Below are 27265 nucleotides of genomic sequence, written 5' to 3'. Positions count from 1 at the left end.
TACATGAAACACACATAAGGAGAACATTAAGTCACGTTTTAAATCATAAACATATTCAGCACAATTGTGACAGTAATGCCAGCTATATTTTGAATTAGTGGTGGTTGAAACTGGTGGAGTCGCTGCATCAAGACAGGCAGCACACCCTGTAAGCTTAAAAATGAGCAGCAAGGCAAACTAAACTTTTACAGAAACATGTTATTGCTTTCAACACCTGCCTTTATTTGCCATGATTATTTTCAACCTTGATTCCTGTATATTTGGCAGTTAAGTTAAATAAAAGATAAAGACAACACAGTTCGGCACATCAGCTTATTTAACCTTTATTCCATAACTGAACAAACACACACATTTACATGTCTGTAGACAGAAACAGGCCTGCTACCATTTTCTCCTGCAGCGTCATGCATATTTGCACCATTCAACCCTGATATACAACAATTACAGCTCTTTCAGGTCAGGTGAATGAATCACCGTCATGTCCTTATTTAACTTTATACACACTTTAAAATTGCTCCGTTTTGTTTACCCTGAAATTGTTACTTTAATCGAACCATCACCAGCAAAACCTCCTTCACTTTCAACCATCGGGAGTGCTACAAATAACTACAATATGTTTACTATATACACACAATAACTTCATATACAAGATCACCTCTTTGGAGTACAACAAAGTCTTGTCCTTCCTTGTCATTGAAGACGTATGAAATGTCTTCAAGGAAGCTAAAGACATGGACATTTATATGTGTGGAGTATAAGAGGAGGCAACAAACCAGTTGATATATTTGCCATAGAGCTACATATAATCAAATTTATCTACAATTCCCAGTCCAGGTGCACGTTTTTCCATGTTGGTTGGATAAATGACTCTGAAGTACAAAGTGAGAGATGATGTAGGCGAACATATTTACAGTATTCCACAAAAAGCACAGCAGGTCCACACACAGACGGACTGTTGGAAAACATTTCAACAGGACCAGGCGGGTGTGTGAAGGTCTGCGTCGAGTCTGACTTCACAATGATAAAAGGCAAGAGATATGGCTTCGATGACAAATTATTTTACAGCATGAGAAACACAATTTGGATGCTTAGTCATGAGATGGACTTAAATACACCCCTGCAATCGCAACTACCTTTGCAGAAAACGCAGACAACTACCGGATACATGTAAAAGGCCAGTAAACATTTGGATACGATTGCTGAATTACAAATGGAGTCTTCTAGAAATGTTTCTTCATTCGAAGCTCATTTGGCCCGTATAAACTTTGGCAAACCGGAAATAAATTAAGAAAAACATGTTTAAAAACACAAATTACTTCTTTAAAAACATCCTATAAACTTCTACGTTTGGATTCTGTCTCTTCATCTCAAGTAATGCAGTGCAATAAACAGCGTTTCTTACATACAGCTGCTACTTTATCTAGTAGATATTACCGTTTCAGTAATCCAAATAAATAGTTGACAGCTTATCGATTACGTCTTCAAAAATCATAAAGCTATTTTACAATGGCTTCTTGTCTCTGCTTTCCTTTTTGTACAAACACCCACTAATGTAAACCAAGACAGAACGACCACAACTTAAGGCAATCAAAATGTTTTTTTTTACAAGTTGAATGAATGAGGTGAGTGTGTCAGCACGTTAACTCAGTCTGGTTCCCCCTGCAGGGTGGAGGAGCAGCTCTATTTGGGAGGCAGCGGGTTGTCGGGGGTCGTTGGAGTCGCCAGCTCCTTGTAAAAGTTCTCGATCTGCTCCTTGTACATCTTCACCACCACTGGCCGCTTCAGCTTCATGGTCGGGCCTGTGGGACAAGTAAACATTTAATGATGTTAAACACTTGGAACAAATTACATGGCTTCTTCAGTCCTGAGGTTTAAAACCTGTTGATATGAGAGGTCACCTAGACCCCACTGTGGGTGGATGTATCTGAGGTTTAACTTAAAATGCTGCTGGCCCAAATCTGCAGGGGATTCAGCATAACAATAACTGAATTGAATTCTAAAAGTTAAACTATTTTAATCATGAAGTTATGAAAGAAAGGCTTTGATAAAAGGCAAATTGATGTATTTGTCTAATACAATTTAAAGTAAGCAAAATTCAAATTTCCACTGCAATTCTAATGTACGCAAATACACTTGACTCTTTATAATGTAGTAAATAATAATAATAATAATAATAATACAGTTGTAACAAGAGTAAGCTATAGATATAGGCATTCATTTCATCACTGGGTCAAAAAATGATTATTGGGGCTTGAAAAAAAGAAAAGTCGAAGTTCTGCTAATCAAAATATGGTTTATTTTTTGGATTGTTTAATGTTATTTTTGCTCTTTGATGTTTGGTGGAGTTAAGGCTGAAACTAATGGCTATTTTTATTACAAATAATTATTTTTAGTCAGAAAATAGTTAAGAAATGCATATTACAACTAGGTGACTTACTAAAATAGCTATTTCTTTGGTCCAAAACAAAAAGAAAATCAGTGTATGATTATCTATGACAAAGAAAAGCAGCAAGTCTTCACATTTGAGAGGCTGGAATTAGAAAAAGTTTGGTGCGTTTTGCTTGAAAAATGCCTAAAATGATTTATCACTTATGAATATTGTTGACTTTCTGTCTATCAATTAAGAGTTTTACCACTCAAGGCCCCTTTAGTTATTCAGTTAGTCTATTAGTCTGAGAAGGAAAATATACTTAGATTTAACTGCTCACAACCCATAGATAAAGGGTTGTGAGCATAAAGGGCATATCAAGCATTAGACTCTACATTTGAATTCCATGCTTAACATGTATGAAATAATAGTCTCCTGTGTTTTCTGCAAAATAAAGACACCCTTGCATCCCGTCCCACTCACCCAGCTCTCCTCCTGAGACAGAGAAATCCCGATCCAGGATGATCCACTTCTGGATGCGCTGAGCGTTGGAGGTGGCCTTCTCGTTGACTCGGTTGATTCCCTCCTGAATGGCAGTGTGGACCGCCCGGTCTCGTCCACCTGCGATCTCAGACACTCGTGTGGCGTTGCTGCCCAGCTTCTTGCAGAGCTCAATAGCTTCTGGTGTGAGCTCATCCTCTGGATCGCCTGACTCTGCATTTACCTGGCACTGGAGAGAGGAAAACATTTGGGAAAAAGTTTAGTTTTATTGCCTAATATTTGAATTTTCTTGTCAGTGCAACCTACAGCATTGATACATTTTGAATTAGGGTGTGTTTTCCTAGAACGCCACTAGATGGCAGCATCAGCAGAGAAATGTCTAAGAAGCCAGAGCATCACTTGTTACTGCTGCTGCTGCTTTTTTCATCAGTTAAGACTGATATATTGACTCTGTGTGAGATCAGATAAAAAGGTATAAAGATAGGATGTTTACAAGGCTCAGATACAGATACAATGTTGCTGACAAGTTCTATCTTCAGTCTGATAACCTCCCCTGTTCACAGCTATCCTGTGTGTTATCTCCATGAGCACAGCTGCCCTTCTCATTAAGGTGCTCTGCTGACGTCCTCTACTTCAACTGTCATTAAAGTACACAAACAGAACCATGCTCGCTGTAAAGTCAAGACCATGATCCAGATTTATAAACATACATATACAGAAACAATATGCACAGTCTTGTGTGATGACGGCTATTCTGGTGCTGTTGGACAGATCTCTCTTAGGATGGAGCAGGCATGCTGGCTAAATGTGGGAGTGGAAATGAGTGCAGATACTGCATCTTTCTGTCTCTGTGTGCACACTGTTTTAGTCCTGAATCTACACAGTTTCATGCATGTTGCCTCAGGTCCAGGTCTCAGTTTCTAAGACTTACCTTAACGGTGAGCAGCATAGAAAGGAACTTCCTCTTGTCTCCGATCAGCATGGCGTTACTAATCAGCGGCACAGCCTCCTTCACTGCATCCTCGATAGGAACAGGAGGGATGTTTTCTCCTCCTGCTGTGATGATCAGCTCTAAAAATCAAAACACACACACACACACACACGGGTGAAATAACAGACAGAAGACAGATAGAGACAAATGTGCCGAAGGCTTGCAGAGATTCAGTCTCCTGTAACAAGACACTGGATCCATATCTTTTAGAAGGGTGTAAACAAGTATCTAAGTTTCTCTCTCAGATCTGAACAAATTCACCTGTGTGAGTGTTGTGTGGCTCTACTAGGAATGTAGAATTATTACCTTTAATTCTTCCGGTGATGAAGAGGAATCCGTTCTCGTCATGTTTGCCCAGGTCACCTGAGTGTAGCCAACCCTCTGCATCAAGAGCCTCCTCCGTCTTGTCAGGCATGTTGAGGTAACCCATGAAGACGTGACGGCCCCAGAAGCAGATCTCTCCGTTGCCCTCCTCGTCTGGGTTGTGCAGCTTCGTCTTGCACCCGGGGAGCTCTTTACCACAACTGCAGGACAAAATTACATTTAAATAATTCACCACCAAGAACTGGGCTGTGAGTCGGCTCTGATTTGTTGATGCATGGAAATTCTGTCAAAAAAGAAAAAAAATGTACCTGGTGATCTTGAAGGCGTCGGGGATGGAGACTGTGTGAGGGCCGGTGCTCTCGCTCATGCCGTACAGCTCGTAAAGAGGGATATCCAGGCTGAGGAAGAACTCCAGAGTGTCTTTGGTGATGGGAGCAGCGCCGGTGTAGCACTTGTTGCAGCGGTCCAGGCCCAGAGCCTTACGCACTTTTTTGAACACAAACTTTTTGGCTAGCTGATAGCTGAGGGGGGTGCGGCCTGCTGCTCCACCTCTGAGGAGAGACACAAAAAAAGGGCAGCAAGCATGAGTGAGTGCCACAGTAGGGGTGGTAATGTCAGCCAGTCTGTTGGACCACACTGAATATCTCAAAAACTATTGGAGGGATTGCCATGAAATGTTGTCACGTCCCCCAGAGGATGAATCCTGATGTCTTTTGTGATCCCCTGACTTTCCCTATAGCGCCACCATGAGGTAGACACTTGAGATTTTTAAGTAAAATATTACAACTATTAAATTGATTGCCATAGAAGTTGGCACAGACATTCATTTTCCCCACAGGATGAGTTGTAATAACTTTGTTGACCTCTTCACCTTTCATCCAGTGCCATCAGCAGGTCAGAAATGCTGCTTATATTCTGCCTGTATTAGACCTTGATCAGAGAACAGTCCGATGCATTGTTTAATAATGGGTACTCCTTGTCCAGTTGTCTGTACATGCTGGCATGGCACTCCTGATCTCTGATAAACAATAGGTAATAAAAGGAAATTACCTCTTGTTGTCATGTGATGACGGGCTGATTATCTCACAACATCAAAGCTTGTTCACCCGAGATAACTGACTTAATTAACCTAATAAAACTACTGGCATTACCATCAGCCCCAGCTGACAACAACTGCTTGTGCATGAGCATGTTAGCATGGTGAGGTTAGCATTTAGCTAAAAGCACAGCCTCACAGAGCAGCTAGCATGGCAGTAGACTCTTAGTCTTGTGTAATGACTTAAACAGGCTCACAAAAATCCAGCATTCAACAGATGATTGTGAATGCCAAGATACACAAAAATGACATACATGCATTGCCAGTGTTCCTATAACAGTGGTCTCATAAGAAAGGAAGTAATAACATTTCAAAATAACATTTCGGGAAAAAGACAGAACCAGAACCATGGAAACAGGAACAAGGAGTGACTTAACCATGTCTAAATGAAGTTGTAATTTCATAACGTGCACATACTGATTCATCTTGGTCAGATTAGTCTGCAGGCCGACATCTTTGGCCCAGGCGGCCAGTTTCCTGCGCACAGTGGAAGACTTGGCTCCGACGGACTTCATCTTCTCCTGCATCTTCTCCCAGACACGTGGGACGCCCATGAAGGCTGTGGGACGCACTTCCTTCAACGTGTTCACCAAAGAGCCCTGATGATGAGAGAAAGAAGTTAGAATCTCAAATATCACATGCATTTTACAGCTCACGCGGAGAGGAGATGAGCAGAAAAAATCAATCTGCCACCACAAAGTTCTTGGTAAATTAGTGCATGTGAAATTAAAAATCTTTTTTCAGTTCTGTGTATCACACTCCTGTGTCCACCCTCAGGATTTCCCTTTAACCATCACTGGAGCTCTTGGTAATCTGCACCTCCTAACTACATTACACACTGTGTTATTTAATTAATGCGTGGGGGGGGGGGGGGGTGATGACGCTGAAATAAAAAGGAGCTTTCAGAGGTAAAGACCCCTGACAGGCAGCAGCTCAGCATACCAGTCAAGTTTTTTCACCACAGATTTAATCCTGTAATTTCCATGAAAAGACATGTAATGGAAGAACGCACATGAATAGTGTTCAATGATCAGAGTCTTTAATGCCCGGCTGATTCATGACGATCCATGGAATTCTGTTTTTATGCCCCTAAACTCTGAAATACCCTTCCTTGTGATCTTAGAGTGGCAAACTGACATGAAAAACCTATGATATTTCAAAAATATCATATACATTACATTAATAAATGTCACTGTGTCAGCTGCAGCTGATTTCGAGTTGCCTGTTTTTCCCTCCAGGACAATGTTCAATATTAAAATATTGATCTTAAATCTCTGCAGTTAAAGATGGGTCATATATTTTGGGTGTTCATGTGTCTCACCTTCAGTGCATCCGGCTGAGCGAAATAAGTCGCCCCTCCGACCTTCATGGTGACCCAGATGTCGACCATCTGAGCAGCGATGTGGCTGAGCGGCAGGTAGCTGACCACCACCTCCTGAGCCTGGGTGGCGTCTGTCAGACGCACGTGATGGCCGGTGGAGCGCGCCGTCCACGTTATCTGAGAGGAAGGAGAGGAGAATATAGTCAAGTTAGTACGAGGTATCTTTATTTCTTTATTTAAGTGAGGTCACAGAGATGTGCTTTGTTTGTACCACGTACACACAACAATGTTGAATGTTTATGACCCCAAAAATAAAATGTGTGTATGACAACAAATTTTAATTGTTTCAGACAGCCAGGCACCAACATAACGTGTTTATGATTTGATTACAGAGTAGTAAAAGTACAGGTGAACTAGCAGCAAAATATACTTCAAAAGTAAATGTACTTATTATTCAGAATTGCCTATTTCAGAAGAATATATATCATTGGATTATAATTAATGATGCATTATTGTATAAGCATTACTGGTGTTGCAGCAGGTAAAGGTGGGGCTAATTCTGATTACTCTACATACTGCTGGGTAGTTTAATCCTTGATTATAAATGATGACAATATTTACCTGTGACATGTAGTGGAGTAGAAGTATAAAGTAGCATAAATAGAAATAGAAACCCTCAAGTAAAATACAAGTATGTTGACATTGTACTTAAGCGGAGTACTTGAGTACTTATTAACATTCCAATTCTAACGACAGCACATCGTCTTCTCACTTTTATTGTTTTGAACACACAGTACTAAAAGGTGGAGTCGTAATTCCTTGAGGTATTTTGCTGATCCATACCTGAATAGAAACCTGCCTAACAAGCAGTGTAAGTGCAACACTTATATATATGTAATATCTGTCAGCTGTACCTGCACTTTTCACCCTTTATAAAAACACATTTGTTTTCTGTTGTTAGGAGCCAAACACGTGACACTTTTCTCAGGAGGTAAAAACACTTGGCTGATGTAACTTACATTATCATGGCTGAGCATGACTCCTTTGGGCTGGCCTGTGGTCCCTGAGGTGTAGATGAGCGTGCAGCATTGGTTGGGCTTCTGGCTGGCGATGATCGCATCGAGAGGTGCGTCGGGCTCATCGCGTCCCAGCTCCATGAACTCTGCCCACTGTAGTACACAAACAAAATCACTTCAGTGACACATACGCAGGGCTGCTTGAATTCACTGCCATTTAAAAACAACTTTGTTTTTAATTTAACAGCTGTCAGTTCCCATTAGTAACACCGCTGCAGAGTCAGCAGCAGTGGGTTGCAAGATAATTAATTGCTCTATGCACTGTGTGAGCTCTACAGCCCACCTGACAGGACCACAGCTCATACTGTGCTAAAGAAATAAAATATTGTCAGGTTTGCCATGTTGTGTGCTTACTGTGTAAAGATTCGGTCTCTTCTCTTTCAGTGCATCTTTGTATTGGATAATGGCTTTCAAATGTGGCAGCTTGTCTTCGACCTGTGAACAAACAGAGTACAGTTACATGAGAACAGCTGCAGACGACAGTCAACAAGACAACAGTCTATATAAATGTCCTTTTTATTTTTTCTATAAATATTTGATTTATGACCAAGCACAAGACAAATATTGATCAGTGGGCTTGCTCCAACATGAGGCTCAAAAGTAAAAGATGTAAATATCTCTAGTTGTGTCGCAAATCCAAACAGAATACTAATTCTAAGCAGGTTATGGAGTTTAGTTTTGTAGTGTGTTCACACTAAAAACGTTACAAAATAAAACAGAACACTGTAGATGCACGCAAATTAAGGAGTTGCTCACAGCTGGAAAAAATAACCTAAGTTAAACCTTAACACAAAATAACTACTGCATGTTTGAAAAAACACATTCATCTGTCTCCTTATGTCTCAGGAGATTTACAACATGACATGTAGTACAGTATGTGCACCTTCATCTAAGAGTTCTGTCATCTGTTCTTGTCACTCAGTCTCTAGTCATTTCCAAAACCGATGCCGCCAAGTCATGTTCTCGGTTGACAGCAACAATAAATGGTGGCAACAACATGAAGCTAAACACAAATCCACTTGCTTAGAACATAAAGGAACCCTAGCTCCTTTTTAATTGAAAAAAAAGACAAAAAAAGAAAGTATTCATATCTTTAATTCTAGGTTGTCCACAGTATTTAAATGCAACTTATTCTGATCTCACCTGAAGGATCTTCTGCAGCTGTTTGTGGTTCTCCACCACAATGATATTGGCCTTGCAGTTTTCTGCTACATACTGGCATGCCTCGGGAGAGTTGGTGGTGTAGATGCCGACAGCAAACCCACTGCAAACAGACAAAAGGTCAGTCAAACTTTGAGCAGTTTCACTTTAACATTTACACAGATTCAGATGAAACGTGTGCAGTTATGGAAAATCTTCCATGAAGAAACCACACACTGTATAAAAGAAGTGGACGTAGCCTTAAAATGAAGCTACTGTCCAAGTGCTTTAAACCTGCATTTACTCTAATAACCAGCAGGGGGCAAATCCACTACCTGCAAAATAAGTCCAATTATAAGTCTGTAAGAAAAAGACCCCACTTCTCACTTAATATATTAACCTCAGTAAACAGTTTCCAAATGAGTTTATGGTCTAAGTCACTATTTCAAGTCTCTTTCAATACAGCCTGACGTTCACTTTGTAATCAATGGTTCCATTTAAAGTAAAACAGGCAATAAAGCAGGTATGCTTCAAAGTGTGGTTACCCCGTGATTGACCCCGTGATTGACAAGTCGCTACTACTGTGACTTGTCAATCAGGATAAAGGTGTAGCAATGTGTATCGTCCTCAGCTTCACACTTTCGTCCAAATATGTTCCCTTTTGGCTCCAAAAAACCAAGTTGCCGATGGCTGAAATGCTAAACTCAAGGCTTCAGTTGTCCACAAACCAGTGGGCGACGTCTCGGTGGCTACATCCACTTCTTTTGTACAGTTTATGGTAGAAACTTGCCGAATGACATATTTCATGATACCCCCAAACCATCTCCATTGACCATGCTTTCAACTTCATCAGGCCTTCATTCATATGTGCTAAGTTTTTTTCTTAACAGAGCTCTAGTGTAGAAGTTTATACGGTCTTTCTTTATTCTCTCCACTTTTGTCTTGTGTTTTCTTAACGATCCGTTTTCCTACTAAAGATGGGACAATAGGAACTACCTGACCTACTTCAGCACCTTTGTTTGTATTTTGGCTTTCCGGCGACACGACTGCAGCAAACGTCAGTCTACTACTGAGTTTATAAAACCAAGCCTGTAATCTGGCTTATCAGGACTGGTTTGACAAGGCAACTGGAGTTTCAACACATTCTTCTTTACACGCGTCAGCACTGAGCAGACAGTAGGAGCGTGGGAGCCTGTGGAATCTAAAAACAGTATCATGTATGTGTTGAAGTGTCTTAGCAGTCAAGAGGAACAACATGCACTAACTGTCCATATAATCAAACTCATTTCCATCAATGCGCTCTTGTTACCACCCTTCCAGGAATTGATAAAAATTATCACCATCAGTTGGACTCGAACTGACAGCGTGAAAAACAAAAAAAAAAAAAAAAACGGATTTCCTGTCACAGATGTTTGGTGATATAAGCAGCTCAGCTGAGGCAAATCTGCTCTCTATTAAATCAGTGAGTTTAATTCTTAGTTTAAAGGGTTTTTGGTTTTTCAGATGGCGTTGATTTCTCGGTCCCATTGACCTGAATCAATGCTCCTATTGGGGCTGTGAAAAACCAAATATTCATGCACCTAATGCAGACGGGAGACTTGTGATTATTGTTAAGTCAGTGGTGGAAGAAGTACTCAAATCCATTACAAGTAAAAGTCCTGCAAGTCCTGGGTATTTTGGTCCAGTGGTTCCCAGGCTCCTTCAAAAGGTCACAGGATAAATCTGAGGGGTCGTCAGATGATTAATGGGAGAGGAATTTATGAGCTTAGCATGTTTTTCTAATGTAAATCTTAATTTGAAAAGGAAGCAGTTACTACAGCTTTCAGATAAACATTATTTTCCTCTGAAATGTAGGTGACTATATACTCAAAGTACCTCAAGATGGTGCATTGTACAGTACTTGAGTAAATGCACTTAGGTGCTTTCCAACACTGCAGTTAATAAGCCTCCTTTTGGCCATTGTGCTATAACTGTAATCTCTTAATATATCTTTCAGATAAGAGACTACATGCTAAACTCAATGACACCTGAAGGTTGTGCTCTTGTAAACTCATATTTCAAATCTAGGATCACACCACTCAGGTATGGAAGACATGCACACCCAAACACAGAGCTGTCGATGAAACCACGAGTGAGTGAGCGAACACTGAGCTCACTGCCAACACATTCAGAGACGAAGATGAAACTCACCCTGCCAAGATGGCTCCGATGTCAGAGATGAACCACTCAGACGAGTTGAAGCCCAGGATGCCGACACCGTGGTAGCGCTGCAAACCAAGCTGTAGGAAAACAAAACAGAACATGACACATCAGTAAGTAATCCGAGAGGTAATATTGTGATATCCGGAGTCAGTTTCTGGTTTATAATGTAGCTGGGACATTGACAGTTTCCAGATGAGAGGCAGACAGATTTGGGAAGAGGGCAAAGGGGGTAATGAGCATCAAAGGTCACCCGCCAATTTCAAAGTGCTTTCATTTATTTTTAAAATGTACAAAGTAAAAATTGCTGTTGTCATGTGTAACCTTTCTTATACTAAAACTGGTTATATTTAATGTTTTAAGGGGAAACATCACATCTTCCTCTGCAAGTTTAGAACAGAAAACCTCATTCTTTCCTCATGAGAAGTTACATTAACATACATGCACAGAAATCAGTGTAAAACAAAGTTTGTCTTTATTCCTTAAACATTTGAGACAGATTCGAACTGCTGGCAGCAGATCTGCTGATCTACACACTGATTGGAGCTCGGGGTGCTTCAGGCACATTGCCACGGTATCTGTTACTATGGAAACAGATATACAGCCAAATGTACACAAGACTGCTGTAATAGGAACTGATACCAAGTTCAACACTAGAGCAAGCTCTTAAACATAACTTTTGTCTCTATCAGTAAGTGAGAGTTTGACATATGAAGCTCGACCTCTATCACGTTGCATATCTCCGTGTTTGCATGTGTGGAGGCATTATGTTCGAGTTAGTTTGTATTTTTAAGTACAGAGAGACAGTATGCCTTTATGTGCGAGTACAGGACGCCCTGCTGAGTCTCCATGCTGATCAACTGCGTTGAGTTTCACAATAAACAATAACGTGTCCTGTTCTGCACGAACAGCTGAGGCCTGTCCTGAGCTGCCCCACTCACATTTCACCCCCCCGACTCCCCTGCGGTGTGTCGTGTGTTGTCTAGACTGGCTCTTAAGCAATGACAATAGAAGTCGATTGTTTAAAACAAAACAGAAATCTCAGGCCTTTTGATTCTGAGGGAGAGGTGTTGCTCAGGGTGGATAGAACGAAAACGGAAGCGAACAATTTACAGATATTTCTGTTCTCACTTTTAAGGTTGGGTTAGGGTTGTGTAATTGAGAGTTTTTATGTATTATGAAATGAGTGAACTATGAGTAACTTCTCTAATTGAGCAATGCCAATTTTTCCATCACTGGACCTGCAAAATGTTGAACTGCTCTGGGTTTGGTTGACACTGTGCCTGACAAATGACAAATCGGAAATAATAAACTTACATTTCCAAGCAGAATCTACTATATAAGCCACATATTAACCACAAGTCACTGTGTGGTTAGTTATTTGTTTATAAAAATATCCATTATGATTTTCCTGAGCCCAAGGTGACATATTCCAGAGTCTTGTTTTGTCCAAAAAACCCAAAGATATTCAATTAAAGATCATATAAAACAGAGAAAAGCAGAAATGCCCACAAAAATTGACCTAACTAAGTAGTTAATTGACTAGTTTTAATGTACAAATTATTACTGAGAAAGCTGAAAATACATATTTAATACTTCAAATCCAGAGGTTTTGATGGTTTATGCTGCTAAACTCTTCCCAAATTTTATTGTAATAAAAATAGCAACTATTTGAGCATTTCAACTGTACAGATGATGCTTTAATTCTTCAATATATAACTGTTGTTTATACTAGATTACTCAATAAATAAGACACTACCTTAAGGAAGCTCTTTGCAGCGGTGCGGCAGGTCTGATAGTACTCTCTGTAGTTCAGGCTCTTCTGCTGCTCGCCCTCCTTCCAACCCAGGGCTGTGAAGTCGCCAAAGCGTTCCACAGCTGAGGTGAACATCTGGTTGATGGTCAGAGGGGTCTCAGCAGCCAGGCCAGAGTCGCCCATCCTCAGTTTCACCTCTGCGTCACCCTGTGACGTCCACAGGCCGGGCTCTCCTGCTGCCGGCACTGCCAGGGAGTTTGGGCGCTGAGCGTTCACTGGAAAAAAAATAAGTTGTCAAGAAATAGTTTGACCAAGAGACATGCAGAACTAAACTTTTTACTTTCACTTAAATCACCAAATCTCCATGTGAGTTGCAATGGACACCCTGAATTTGTTTTACCAGAGGGGATGCCGTCATGACACACACCCTCAGGCGCTACATTAAAGCTACGAACAAGCATTGGTCACTGAGCAAATAAGCGAGCCTAATCTTAAACAGTCGTAAAGTATTGTCCAAACAATGGACAATTATGTAGTTTCTTTGAGATAGTAAAGTTAATATTATCGGACCATATACACTTTTTAACTGTTGTGGAGAAACAAATGTTTTCACATCAAACAAAGAAGGCAAGGTATGCAAAGTGTCTGAGACAAACTTATTTAAAAAAGAAAAAAAAGCAAACAATAAATTACAGTAGAAACCCCCTAACTGTCCATGGTAAACGTTCATCACAGTTTACAGAACAACTTCCTGGTTAAACACTGAGCCACTGTACCACACCAGCCTTTGGTTTCATCTTTAAATAAAATGGTTTCCATAGTCTTGTTAGTTTACAACCTGTCTGATCATCATACCTCCATGTTTCCTGCCTGTTGGACCTGTTTGTAGTAACACTGCAGTGTTCAGACACCTCAGCAATTATCGGCCTTTGGTAACTACAAAATTATTAAGAGTAATAAAACCAACGGCCCGAGCCACAAAATATAACCCAAGTTGCAATAAACAGTAGATTTTCATTAAAGTGTTAATTAAAAAAATCCGAACGCGCTTGTGTCTTTTACAATCAAAAGGAAAGTGGGTCACTGACCCGACGGCCAGCAGGATGTTTTCAATATACAGTGGTGTCATATGGCAAACGGATGAACTTAATGATGGTGGATTTACGACCAAACACAAACAGATGGTTATCAGTACATGGAGCAGATGAGAGGGCAGGATGAAGGATCTTTTCTTATGGACTCTAACAGCAGCGGACATGTAGTCTGATATTTAATCCAGTAAGAAAACCTTTAGGAATAACTGAAAAGATGATTTCAGTGTATAAAATAATAACCGGTTTAACAGATTAACTGCTCCACTGACTTGATTTTTAATGATAATTATGACGGTTCTTGTATTGTAAGTGCATGCCATACTTATAGTGATAAGAGAAACTTGAGTCATGTCAAATGTCATGGAATAAGCAGTTAATGTGCCAGGGTTTCCCCTCACTGACTGAGACAGGAAGGAATGTCATAGTGTGGACTGGAAAAACGGACAGGAAAAGGGAAGTCAAGTTTGTTCTGCCAAAGAATGTGGAGCTCGCTCACTTCAGCTTGGCCCACTTCCTCAGGGAAAAAGGTCACTGGTGCTGACGTTGGCTACTCAAGCCGACACTGCCTGGATCCAACTTGTACACTGCTTATCATCATTTTAGCCTGGCTTGACCGCTCTTACAAGTGTTCGAGTTCAGGGAAGGACGAGGAAAGAGTAAACACATTGAAATCACACCCTTGTGGCTTTTCCTCGGCCCTCACCTGTTTGTGTGTTTGACGTCTGTGCAGCAGGGACCTCTGTAGTCTTGGTGCTGCTGGCGACGTCATCATGCGCACCGGTCTCCTCTTCCCTCTCCCCTGCGGACTCTTCCTCTGAAGACTCACTGAGGAAAGGGAAAGAAAAATACATGTTGCTAAACATAGGTGAGTGGACCGTTGAATCCCAGGGGAAAACCGGAGGCAGAAACCTGAACCTGCCCTGAGTCATTTGGGGAAAATGGTGACTCTCAACACCCACAAACATCATCATCATCATCATCATCATCATCATCATCATCACCACCATCATCCTGAAAGTACATATCATCACAGTAACAGTCTGAAAGTAAGGTTTATATTATTATTGTATTAAATTAAAGCTTCAAAATGATAAAACCACTATGATTACACCGACAGGAATATAATCCTACACACACAGACGGCACAATTACTAACATTATGTGAATTATAACTGAGTGCTGGAGCTCCAACCTGGGTGGTGCGTTTGGCTGTAATCTGCATTTCGAATCTTAGTGAAAGACAATGATGCTGTGCTTGTGCAAAATGGACCCCCAAGTAGCTATCAAGCTAATCCCTGACCAGTGGCTCCAACCTTTTTGTTTCATGATCCTTTAAAAAACAACAAGGACACAGTCCGTAAAACCATTCAGTATTTTACAAGTAAACAGCAAACATAAATGTCTCTCAAATAAAATCATTAATTTGCGGAGTGGAAAAATGTGTTCTCTATCTTATCTGTCACCCCGGGACTCCACAGATTTGTTTTCTAAACACCCATGTTGGTAACCAAAGCTCTAAAGACAGCAGGCGCCCTGGATGTGTGTGTGTGGACGTACTTTGCTGTATCAACAACGCCGTCATCGAGGGAGGCCGCGCTGTCTCCTGCGCCACAAGATGACTCCAGGAAGCCGCCCGCTCGGGGAGGCTCCATCACCACGGCTTCGGACATGGCAGTGGGCTCACACACAGTCACTGAGAGGAGAGAGGAGCAACAGAGCCAGTTAGCTACTGTGTACGTGGCAAGCACATCACTTACGAGCATCCACAACTGGTAAAGGTGGCTGCTGCTGTGGCTGTTACAGATGATGAATAAGATAAGATAGCCTACAAGCAGCATGTGCATATGCAAAGTAGTGCAAGCATATCCAAATACTGTGTCGGGTGCATCTGAAAAATGCAAAAATCGCATCACAAAAAACCTCCTCAATAATGTCTAAATCTAGGGCTATTTATACTGAGCTATTTCACTGGCAATTTCATTTAGTAAAGAGCTGCAGTTCATGATTTTGTTGAAATTGTAATAAATGCAAGTTAAAATTTTCTAAAACTCAAGGTAGCACTCTGAAATGCCTTTTTTTATACCATCAAAAGCCTAAAACCTCTAGATATACAGTTTACACTGATATAAAAACAGTGAAAGGAAGCAAATCCCAACAACTGAGATGCTTCAACCAAAAAATAGTTTCAATTTTTTGTTTAGAAAAAGACTTAAACGATGATCAAATATTTGATGACTAATTTTGTGTCAATTGATTTTTCATTTCTTATGAAATGAAAAATCTAATGACCTCTAATTTAGAACACCAAGTTAATCATTGCACTTTATTTTACTATGGTGAGTCCTCTTTGTAGCACGTATCCAAATCATCAGTCAATCACAATATTCAGCCTTTTATTTGATTTAAAAAAAAACTAGATGCAAACACTCACACGCTTTTGAGATTATATGACTTATGACTCTAAAAACAAACAAGAATTGCTCCCTTGGCCTAATTGCGAGTTAGTGACACCAAGGTGTGACAGCCAGCAGCTTCTAGTACTCACAAGACTCGCACCGTAGTGTTACTGGCACCAGGTCACACAGCTTTTTCTGGCAGTTGTAGTTGCAGTTATGTTTACACACCCATTCTTGTTTTATGCTGTTGTGCAGGATTCGGTGTATAATTACTACCTCCACCAATTCAGCCACATTGTCAGTCAAGCTTGTTTGCTTGTTTGCTTGTTTGTTTGTTTGTTTGTTTGTTTGTGAGCAGGATTATGGAAAAGCTACTGGCCCGATTTTCATGAAACTTGGTGGAAGGGTGTCGCAAAGGCCGGGGAAGAACCCATTACATTTCGGAGTGGATCTGAATGATGGGGTGAATACACAAATTATTTTTAACTTTAGTTAACATTGCAGGATAGAACATTTGGCCTTGGTGGAGGTGTGTTTAGTCAAATTTAGACATAGGTGACTCTAAACATCGATGATATATGGTGACTGACCTTGGCTGTTTTCACACAGAAAATTAAACAACCGTGATGTGCACATCATGTTTGTAGCAAGCTGACATGTTATCAATCTTTATAGCCAAATTTATAAGCTGCTAAACCAACATAGTCTTTGTCTGAACTATGGCTGCTCTGTTGACAAAATTTGGTTGTATGGCAACAACGTAGGGAACATGGAGCTGAGCTGGCAAAGTGGAAAGTTTTGCCACAGATAACATTGTCTTGCTGCATAATGGATTGCCTTTTATCACTGTTCTCGGTCAATAAAACACCAACGTTTCCATTGCTCCACCTACTCAAAATCTAATGAAAGACACACAGGTAAATCTGAGTATGAAAGCAAATTTTGAGATACGAAGGCATAACATCACAAAGAACCTGAGTCTAATCAATCATCCTGCATCATTTTTACATGGTGTCACGCGTGTAAAAGGCGATCAATTCCATTTTAAAAGAGTTGGAGGGAGAATCCTTTCCTGCCTCTGCCATTACCTCATTGCAGGAAACAACGTCAAAGCCTCCCAAACAATAAATCAGCACCACACATCCACCGTCAAACCCACCCCTCCATGACGCTCCCGCTCATTCAAGCCCCCTCTCTTTGGTAAATCACAGGTCCGAGCTGCTGCTGCTGCCGGTCTGTTTATTTAAGGGGGCTGAAAACACATACCAGCGGCTTCGTCTGCCTATTGTGACAGCAGCCTATCATGACTCGCCTGCCAGGCACAATTGGGCTCCAGAGAGGTCAGAGAACAGGAAGGAAAATATTTTCCACCAGGCTTTGGATGTTTGACACATATCCAAACACACCTTTGAATATGTAACTGCAGAGCAGGTACAAAATTGCCGGTATTCCTCAAAATCTGGAGCAGCCATCACCCCAAAATGTCATCAATCCATACTGAAGTCATGTAGCAAGCAGCCACCTGACCGTGATTATAGACTGTGTAAAGATAATGGACATAGCCACCCTGATGTCAACAAGTGGTTTGAGTGCTCCCATTCTGAAGCCTCAAATCTGACATTTTGGCTGTTGCCAGCTTGGTTTTTTTGGAGCCAAATGAGAACGTGTTTGGAGGAGTAGGTGGAGCTGTGGAGGAGCGAGGGGTCGATGTGACTGAGAGCTCAAGGACAGTATTGGTAGGCAGCCTGTCACACCCTTAATTATGTGTAACTTTAAGTCTTACTAAAATGTAAACAGGTGAAGTTATAAAAATTCACCCGCCATACAGTTGTCATCAATGAGGAAATTAGCTACAGAGACCAAATCCGCTTTTCGTATCAGGCTGTAAACATGTGTATTTTAACATAGTTGTCCATGGGCATTGACTTGCTTTTAGAGGAAGCGCAGTTTTTGGCACTTCCATGTTGGCTTCATTTTTCTGCCCCAGAGGTTGCCACTTGACCCCGATGAGACTTTGTTAATGAGTTTTAAGGAGGTCTGAAGGTTTCTCAGCCGAAGGAGACAGATGTCACGGGGTGATCTCACCATCACTGCCATTTTATTTCACCTCTTCCTCCCAACGCAGCTGCAGATTCCTCAAGGACACAGCTGTTAGTGGATGAGGGTTTGCAGCAGTATTGAAGGAGATTTAAGACGAGGGTGGAGGCAGGCAGATATGGACCGATCGACATTTTTAAAAAAATGCCCCCCTCCTCCTCCTCTTGTGTCTTTATGCTCTGTCATTGTGTTCAAGGGGTGATGGGGTTCAGATGGGTGAGGGGCATGACACTGATCTTGAGAAAAGGCTCAGTCACTTGAACCCTCACGTCTGGATGAATATAACCTCATCAGACTGGAAAGGCCCCGAGGCTATTTCTTCTTTGCCCCTTTTCATTTCGTCTCAACAGTGTGTCCATTTTGGTCTGATGAGGTTTCATCATATGAGCTCGTCACATTTAGATCACATCTAAAAGCTCGACATGCTGATTTGGCTCTCGTGTGACAGCCCCCTGCTCGATGACAAATGCCTTGCAACACCAATCATGTCATCAAGCCTTACTGAGTCATCCATGATTTGCCCAAAAATTAAAACTCCTGCCTGCTGTGGTAAACTATCACTTTCGGATTTCTCATAATCCATTTCCTGCAATGCTGTGCCTGACTGATATCACCCATAGCACACGTTTGTGGGCTTCCCCTTCACTTGAACTTGCAGTTACTACTTCCCAAGAGACCATGGTTTTGCTTCGACTGATGATTTTTTCAGTACAGATTATTCTGCCGGCTGGCTTATTGTTTTGTCTATAAATTGTCAAAAGATAATGAAAAAATAGCCTTTACAGTTTCCCAGAAGCCAAGGTGACGTCTTCAAATATCTTGTTGTGCTTGATCAACTGGCTGGACAATATACCGATGTCCTGAAATGAAACTAGGTATCGTTTTAGATTTTGCATATCATAATATCATTGGTGTTCACTGTTCCAGCTGTTCTATAATTTGTCTTTCCCCGCTTATTCAACATTTCCACATTACCGATTATAATGTATCAAAAATCTCATTGTGTAATCATTTTTGAAAGCACCAATAGTCCCCCTACAATATCATCGCAGTATCGATATCGAGGTATTTGGTCAAAGATATGGTGATATCGCCCAGCCCTTGGATCAGCAGTCCAAAACCAAAAAATATTTAATTAGGAGGGAAATAAAATGGAGAAAAGAAGCTGGAACAAGCAAATGTTCAGCCTCAGTTGATGAATTCATCATCAAAACAGCTGCTGATTAAATGTCTGTCATATTACAAATCAACTGACCAATTGTTTCAGCTCTACTGTGATATTCCTCCAAGCCCAGAAGGACAGGAGGACATTTTTTGCATCCTTTCTTGCGTGGTTTTGTTGAGTTATCTTGTCATCTACCAGCACAGTCAATGCCCAGGGATGAATTATCTGTTGGATTTAGCACTGCGCAAACTGACATCATTACTGCAGCTACATTCATGCAATCAGGATGAGGATTATGAATGTGGAGCAGAGTTGTGCGTACCAGCTGTTCAATTGAGAAAAGGAAAATGCAACAGTTGGAAACCTAACAGTCAAACCTTTAATTTTTTAATTGATTCATACAGAAGAAGTGTCTTCATAATAAAGAAAGCAGACAACTATCACAACTATGCTCAGCCAAAAATATGAACACTTAAAACCAGAAACAAGGGGCCCTCCCCACAATACCATTACGCCTGCAAACTTCAGTTAGGTTAATCCCCTGTCAAACTGAACAGACAAATCCCTACCCCTCCTTTCTTTTATGTCTTTCTTTTCTCTCACATAATCTCCCCCGATCCAAAATAACAACCATCCCCACTTGACTGTCTGAACCTTACATTGTCCATGATGAATACCTATCAATACATCCTCTGCATCCTGGGCAAGCTGCTGCCCCTTAGCATCCTCACTACACAGTCACCACCTCAGGCTTAACAATATTGATCCAGTTTCATGTATTTGTAAGCTCATACAGACTTTCAAGAGTGAGGCAAGGATTTAAAAGCATTCCTTTAACATTAGTTGTCATCTGGCAAATTCACACAGATATGCTGGTTGGGTTACACCCTTTTGCAAGCGAGCAGATGTTCCTGTGTTGTAGAGACCCACATATTTTACTTCTATTTAAATGTACAGATGTAATATTGTGTATTAGTATTTGACAAATGTGCTGAAATCAGGCTGACCATGAGGTCCATTTGATTTGAGGATATGGGAAGCCACATGTTAACAATGGATGGCATCAAACCTGAGGAATTCACTGATAATATTTCATTTAAAATCTGTACACACAATTAAACATAAAATATAAGCAACTTGTTATGTCAGGTATCATTTCCTACCGAGCCTGATCTGTGTAAGTGAAAGCTTGAGTTCAAGGTAAGAAGACTACATCTCAGACACATTAAATTAAATATATAAATGGAGGTACTCACATTGCATTGCTGTAAACTATTTCTTTGTCCTGGTTCGTGTTTCAGATTTCCTCTTGAATCCTCCTCGTCTGCCTTTTCCCCCTCTCTGTTAATGCTGTTTGCCGCTAGACACACACAAATGCGCCAATGCCTCACCGTTTCTACAACTTGAGCAGCATATCATTCATTTTCAAACACCAGCCGGCTTTGTTGGTCCCACCCCCTGAAAACCCCACCCAGACCCGGCCGGCCTGCTTCCTTCAGACTCTCTCTGCCCCCCCTTCCTCCATCTACAACACCCTGATTGGTTGAAACTGCTCACACCACAGATCCACTCCCCATATAAGGCCACGCAAGCCAAATGAGTAAGGAGGGGGAAGTGGCTCTGAGGACACACACACACTTGACAGATGATGCTGTGAAACTCAAACCCATCCCCCTACAGAGATACTCCCCTGCGCGCACACACACACACACACACACACACTCAAAACACACGTTGCAGCTCTGCTGGGTTACTATCGGACAAACTGGCTGCAAAGGTTTCAGGGGACAGATCACAAGTGCAGCTGTGTTGGTTTGACTTCATGACTTTCCACTGACTGAAATCATTTCAGTGCAGGCTGCAAAGACGCCCACGTGCTGTGACCCACATTCATAAAAATATGACATATTTATCTTCCATTTTGTTTGCAGATTCCTTCATTTAAAGCCATTTAAACCCTTTACGACTGCAAATAATATTTTTTTTTTATTACTGAATCATTTGCAGATTGTTTTATCAATCGACTTTTTTGTGTATGAAATGTGAAAAAAAAATTGAAAATTGTTTCATCCAATTAGCTGTCTAAAACCCTGATGAGTTTATAGGCTAATGATGCCTTTTTGTGTGTGTTTGTGTGAAAAAATTACTCAAAAGGTTATTTTGATTATCACAAAAGCTGCAGACAAATTGATGAGTATTAATCGAACTTGTGTGATCTGATGCACTGTTATAGATGAAATCATCTGACTGCATATGAAGTTAGATCTGACACGATTAGCAAAAATGCCAAACATTTCATGCCTCTGGCTTTTCAAATGTGAAGATGTCCTGCTTTTTCTTGTCTTAAACGACACTAAACTTAATATTCTGGAGGCCTGGCTTATTTAAAATAGCTGAAATTTAGCTCAACCAACTACAACAGCATTTATGCTTCACCAGTGACAATGTAGTGATATTATATTTAACAATACAACAGTATCAGGGGCCATTTTACTGCATTGAAATGCTACTTTTTTTTTTTTACTAATAATACTTAAATTCTTTTACTTGCAATAGTAACATTGCAGTATCTTACTTATCTCACTTAAGTAAAGGATCTGAATACTTGCTACACTGCTGCAAAAAAGTGTCACTCAATGCTAAAGCTTGCATTCCAAATATAAACCTTGCTTACCGCATTGCATCAGTACTAAACATACCCGACTGCTAAGAAACCTCCAATAGACTGAATTTCTCAACACTGTGACAACTTTACTCATAACATTATTTGCAAACCTAATTTTAGCTCTCTGGCGTAATATGAAAGCTGTCAGCCAAATTGCACAGCTCGACACATCAATCCTGTACTTCTAGTTCTGTGGAGCCATGACCTGATATACAGGGTGCTACAACAAAGACTGCAGCTCTATAGGGGAAACAAAACGTAGGGAGAGCATCATAACTTAAAGGACTGCCCATGTAAAAAATGTTTGCTTTTGGCAAACATTGCACTTCCGTACGACTATAAAAAAAAAAAGAGGAATGACAATACACATGAAAACCAGGTCATGAGTAAACGTGCCTGCCTCTGTAAAGGATGTGGGTGGGGACTCACAACTGCGAAGACTTTACATTTTTACATTTTAAGCTGTGAGGAACTCCAAATTACAGTGCATTGCCACCGATATTCACAAAAAAAAAAATCATTAAATGCTCATTCAACACTAGTGGTTGAAAATAACCAGACTTACCAGTGGAATAGACTAAAAGGAATTTCCTTGATACAATTTCCCCTAAACTCCCGCCTCCACAGTTCAATAGGTCACACAGAGGACGCAGAAAAAAAAACGTTTCCTGCTTGAACTGATCAGAATACAAGGAATTAAAAACCCTTAAATGTATATATATTTAAATATATACCAAGTGCTACTTTCATATACTTTGATGTATTTCATAGCATACTGTTTTATTTTATTTGTAGTATCTGATTATCTGTTTATTATTTTGTGTGAGCAGAGTGGAGGGCTATAACTGCATTTAATTGTACAATCCTATATTGTAAAGTGACAATGAAGCTGAACCTTTAAAAATCAGAGAGAAACACACACACTTTGAAAATGAAATAAATTTGTCTGTATATGCACGTTACATCAGCTTAAATGGGTTATTATTTGAAGATTATCTTCTATTTTTAATGCGGCTTATTTTTTAGGATCAGTCTGAGCTGATGTCATGTGTGTAGATGCTCACATCACTGCTCTATAGCAAGATCAGTCTTAGCCAATTGCCATGAGAGACGAAAACACAGACCCACCACACCACAGCATCACATGACATCCAGAGGCCGGCTGATCTGGAGTGCTCATGCGCAAATGCTGAAATGCTGCAGGATGTGTTTAGTGCTGATGCACCGTGCACTGAGGTTACTGTCGGCCAGTGACTTCCTCTTTCTCATCCCACACTCTACTGAGGCGGTGCTGTTAACTGACTTCTTGTCTTTAATCAAATATCAAGGTCCAATGATGAAACATCAAACAGTTACACTAGTCATTATCACTATTGGACATAATTCCACAAAGATAAAACTGTCCTGGTGTTGTGTATTCATGATGATTATGTTTCCAAAAATGCATTTTGTTTATAGAAAAATATCACCATTTTTATAGCAATTATTAGACCTGTTTACTTGTATTTAAGTTTAAGTGAAAATATGTGTGTGATGTGCAGAAATATTCAGATCCTCTACTTAAGTAAAAGTACCAAACTGTATAAATACACTGGAAATGTACTTTAAATGTCAAAAATCAAAGTGCTTGTTATGCAGAATGGCTTCTTTTCAGTGTTTTACCACTATTATTTTATATTATTAGATGATTTAATGAATGTCACAGACTGTTATGAGTATGTTAATGTTGTAATAGGTTTGAGCTACTTTTTGGTATTATATGTACTGTTTGGTAATTGTTCCACAACAATGCACCACGTTTTATAGGATCATCATATGTTTTGAATGTAAATTATTAATGTGTAGTAGTAAATAACAAGTAGCTTCTATCTCAAATGTAGTTGTGTTGAAATATAAAGTAGCAGAAAATATTCAAGTAAAGTATATGTACCACAAAATTACACTTGAGTAGGCCTACAGTACAGTACTTGAGTAGATGTACTGTTTTACTCTCCATCACTGGTGACCAATAGGAACAATGAAAATGTATTTAAAGATATATCAACAACATTCTTTTAAAATGTGTCAAGATAATTCTGACAAATTCCACTGAGCTTGTATATTAGACACATTTCACACAACATATTCTCCTGTACTGCATGAGAATTTTTGTAACATTAGTAGTCTTTATCTAGAGGTTAATAAACATTTATATGCCAGCAATGATTTTTCTGATCGAGATAGCTGACAGTGGAGTTGTGTCGGTTATAGTCTGCATGTTTATAATAAATCACACTTCAAAGACAGGTAAATAAACATTTCAACAAATGTAGATACTGTATCTTATTGTGAATGTTTTTTTTCGAGGAGTTATAGATGTAAGGATTACTGAAGAAAAAACAGTGTTCTTCCTACAAGTTTCAAATAAAGTTATATATATATATATATATATATATATATATATATGTATATATATATATATAGCTCCCAGAAGGCTTTGACAGCATAGTAATAGCTTAGACTCATGGGACAGGTAGTCTATGACAGACCCATTTGTCTATGATTATGGACAGAAAACCTTGGTAATATGTTTAAAATTTGAAGGTTTAAAGATGAAAACCATGTGAGTTATAGAGGCCAGTGGACAGATACTAGCTATCCAAGGGGCAGGAAGCCGGATCTCTTTTCTCCACAAGACTTGCAGTTGGCGCTGCTTCTGACTTTTCTATTAGATGCATCTTTTGGCTGAAGATGCCTCCTGGTTTGATAGAAAAATGGCCAAAATTTCAAGCAAAAAACTAAGGATACAGTGATAATATAGGCATATGGTTGTTGACCATGTAGTCATTGAAATCAAGTTATACCAAATTATAATTTTACAAAATCGTCAAAAGCTGCAAAACATATTCAGCCGTATACTGAAGGTAACAGAGCCTAATTCATTAATATGTTTTAGCACAAGATGGCTACTCTGCAGTGGGCTGTTTATGATATTTCATACATTAACTTTGCAGCATTGGTGATGAAAGCAAACAAATCTGCCCATACACTATTAAATTCTCTATTTTTCTCGGAGACTTTTCCTTTTTTGGATTTGAAATCCACAGCTAGTCCAGCTAGGGAGACACAAGACTAGCCTATTGAAGTTCGGCAAAACTAAAAAAATAAAAAAAAAGTTTATTTGGCGTTTAGGCAACACATTTTTACAATTACAGAATGTGAGAGTCAATTTCGGTCTACAATGAATGAAAAATAAAATGCTAAAACAAGCCGTTATTCACTACCATATATTGTTTTGTCAAAGACACAGGGACAGTAGGGCTACAGGGCCACATGCAGCTCTGGAGCCACGTGTTGCCCACCCCTGTGCTAAACGTTAAACTCCCATGTGATGATTTGATGACTCACTTTTTATTCAAGTGAATTAATTTTGCTTGGTGGTACAGCTTTAATTTAACTTAAAGGTTTAGTGTGTGGGATCTAGTGGCAACTAGTGGTGAGGTTGCAGATTGCAATCAACTGAAACTTCTGTGTGCAAAGCGTGAAGGAGAACTATGGTGGCTGACACAAAAACATGGATGGGTTTATCTAGAACCAGTGTTTGGTGTGGCCGTTCTGCACTACTGTGGAAACATCATTGTGAACTCTGCAGACAGGGACCCACTCCCTGTGTAGATATAAACTTCTCATTCTAAGGTAACAAAAATACAACGATTCTTATTTTTGATGATTATATACTAACAAAAACATAGCCTAGTTATGAATATTATATTGAATTTCCGCCAATACATCCCCATAAATCCTACACACTGGACCTTTAAATTAACAGAACACAATATTGTTCACAAGCACAAGTTTAACTATTGCAACATACAAATAATGTTACCTCAACAGATGTACTCAATAACATGTAGCTTGATGCTGACTTCAAGAGTGATAAATGATACGGTTTCCTAAAATAAACAGAAACACCAGTAATAAATCAAAGACGGCGTGACTTACCAGGAAAAGAGGCTGTTTAGTGTTGACAGTGGCTGCTCTGCACGTGAGTGCGTCAGAGGAGATTGCGAACACGTCTCTTCTCCTGCAGAGAGTCGGTGGTGAGCTGAGCTGCTGCTCTGCTGCACCTGTTTGAGACAACTGTCAGGTTTATAGCACAAGACAACACTCTCACTTATATTCACCCTGTATCATAACAAGTATAGCCTGCTGTACTCTGGTGAAAATAAGATAATGGAATAGATAAAGAGAACAAGGTGTACCCAAAAGGAAATTTTATTTCTTTAATGGCTCAGTTAGGAAGTCATAAAGCCAATAGGATTATATGGCCCAGACCAGGGCTGTGGTCAGGACTATAAAATATTGAGTCATGGGTCCAAGTCCAAAAAAAGTCTCAAAATGCTCATAATTTATTCTCCCAAAGGCAAAGACAGCAACATATCACCATTGGATCCCAACAGCATATACTATATCTATATGGAGACTGTCCATTTATAAGTGACAAAGCAACTAGCACTGATATTCCTTTGAGACTCACCTGGCACACCACATTCTGCTTTCTTTTTGGACAGCTGCTGTAAAAACAACTTTGTTAACAGCAAAGTATTGATTAACAAACAAGGTTAAAGATTTTACCCCTGGAAAATGTTTTTACCTCAATAAAAACTAGACTACACTGTGTGCTTCTCTGTAAAAGACGTAATGACATTCTAGCACATCTGTTTTGTCAAAATATTTTGGACTGACAGGAAAGTGTAACTGTGGAATGCAGACTTTTGTGCTGTAGGACAATTCCAAGTCTGTGATATTTTGTAAGCAGGTAAACCTGCTTTTGAATCATGGCAAATTTCACATCCACACCAGCAAGGACTGAAACCAAAAAACAGACTCCAGTATATTCAGTATCACTTTTAGTATGTATTTGGAATAACTTGAATATTATGTAGAATCACAAGGCCATAAAAACTGTATATTTGTTTGAAAACTGTCTCTCATATAAGATAAACTCTTAAGCCCCATAGATTAACTGTTGTTTTTTCACTCTCTTGCTCTTTAATGTCTTCTCTTTTATTTCGTTTTTTCTTTTAAACTGAAAGG

At 39.9% G+C, this 27265-nt stretch overlaps 1 protein-coding gene across 1 annotated transcript; it reads right to left on the bottom strand.

Annotated features, from left to right (window-relative positions):
• Positions 1-307: 307 nt before the first annotated feature.
• On the bottom strand, positions 308-20954 carry acsbg2 (acyl-CoA synthetase bubblegum family member 2). Its single transcript, XM_050055098.1, has 15 exons — positions 20781-20954; positions 15424-15559; positions 14570-14691; positions 12776-13047; positions 11008-11096; positions 8821-8941; positions 8032-8112; positions 7621-7770; positions 6602-6778; positions 5698-5879; positions 4493-4735; positions 4167-4384; positions 3801-3940; positions 2852-3098; positions 308-1799 (listed from the first exon to the last, which is right to left on the bottom strand). Exons 1-15 carry the CDS (start codon positions 20785-20787, stop codon positions 1681-1683), a joined length of 2304 nt encoding a protein of 767 aa, XP_049911055.1. The 5' UTR covers positions 20788-20954; the 3' UTR covers positions 308-1680.
• Between the last annotated feature and the right edge of the window lie 6311 nt (positions 20955-27265).

Source organism: Epinephelus moara, chromosome 10 (assembly GCF_006386435.1).
Source record: "Epinephelus moara isolate mb chromosome 10, YSFRI_EMoa_1.0, whole genome shotgun sequence".
NCBI lineage: Eukaryota > Metazoa > Chordata > Actinopteri > Perciformes > Serranidae > Epinephelus > Epinephelus moara.
The sequence above is the reverse complement of the archived record's forward strand: the minus strand, read 5'-3'. Positions and strand labels throughout refer to the sequence as shown.

Bases quoted from the DNA above. Each gene is read 5' to 3' on its own strand.
- acsbg2 (XM_050055098.1), bottom strand. The intron at 7,771-8,031 runs GTAAGCACACAA...TGTGTACTACAG, and splicing joins AGAGACCGAATCTTTACACA to TGGGCAGAGTTCATGGAGCT. The intron at 4,385-4,492 runs GTACATTTTTTT...TTTGTCCTGCAG, and splicing joins GACGCCTTCAAGATCACCAG to TTGTGGTAAAGAGCTCCCCG.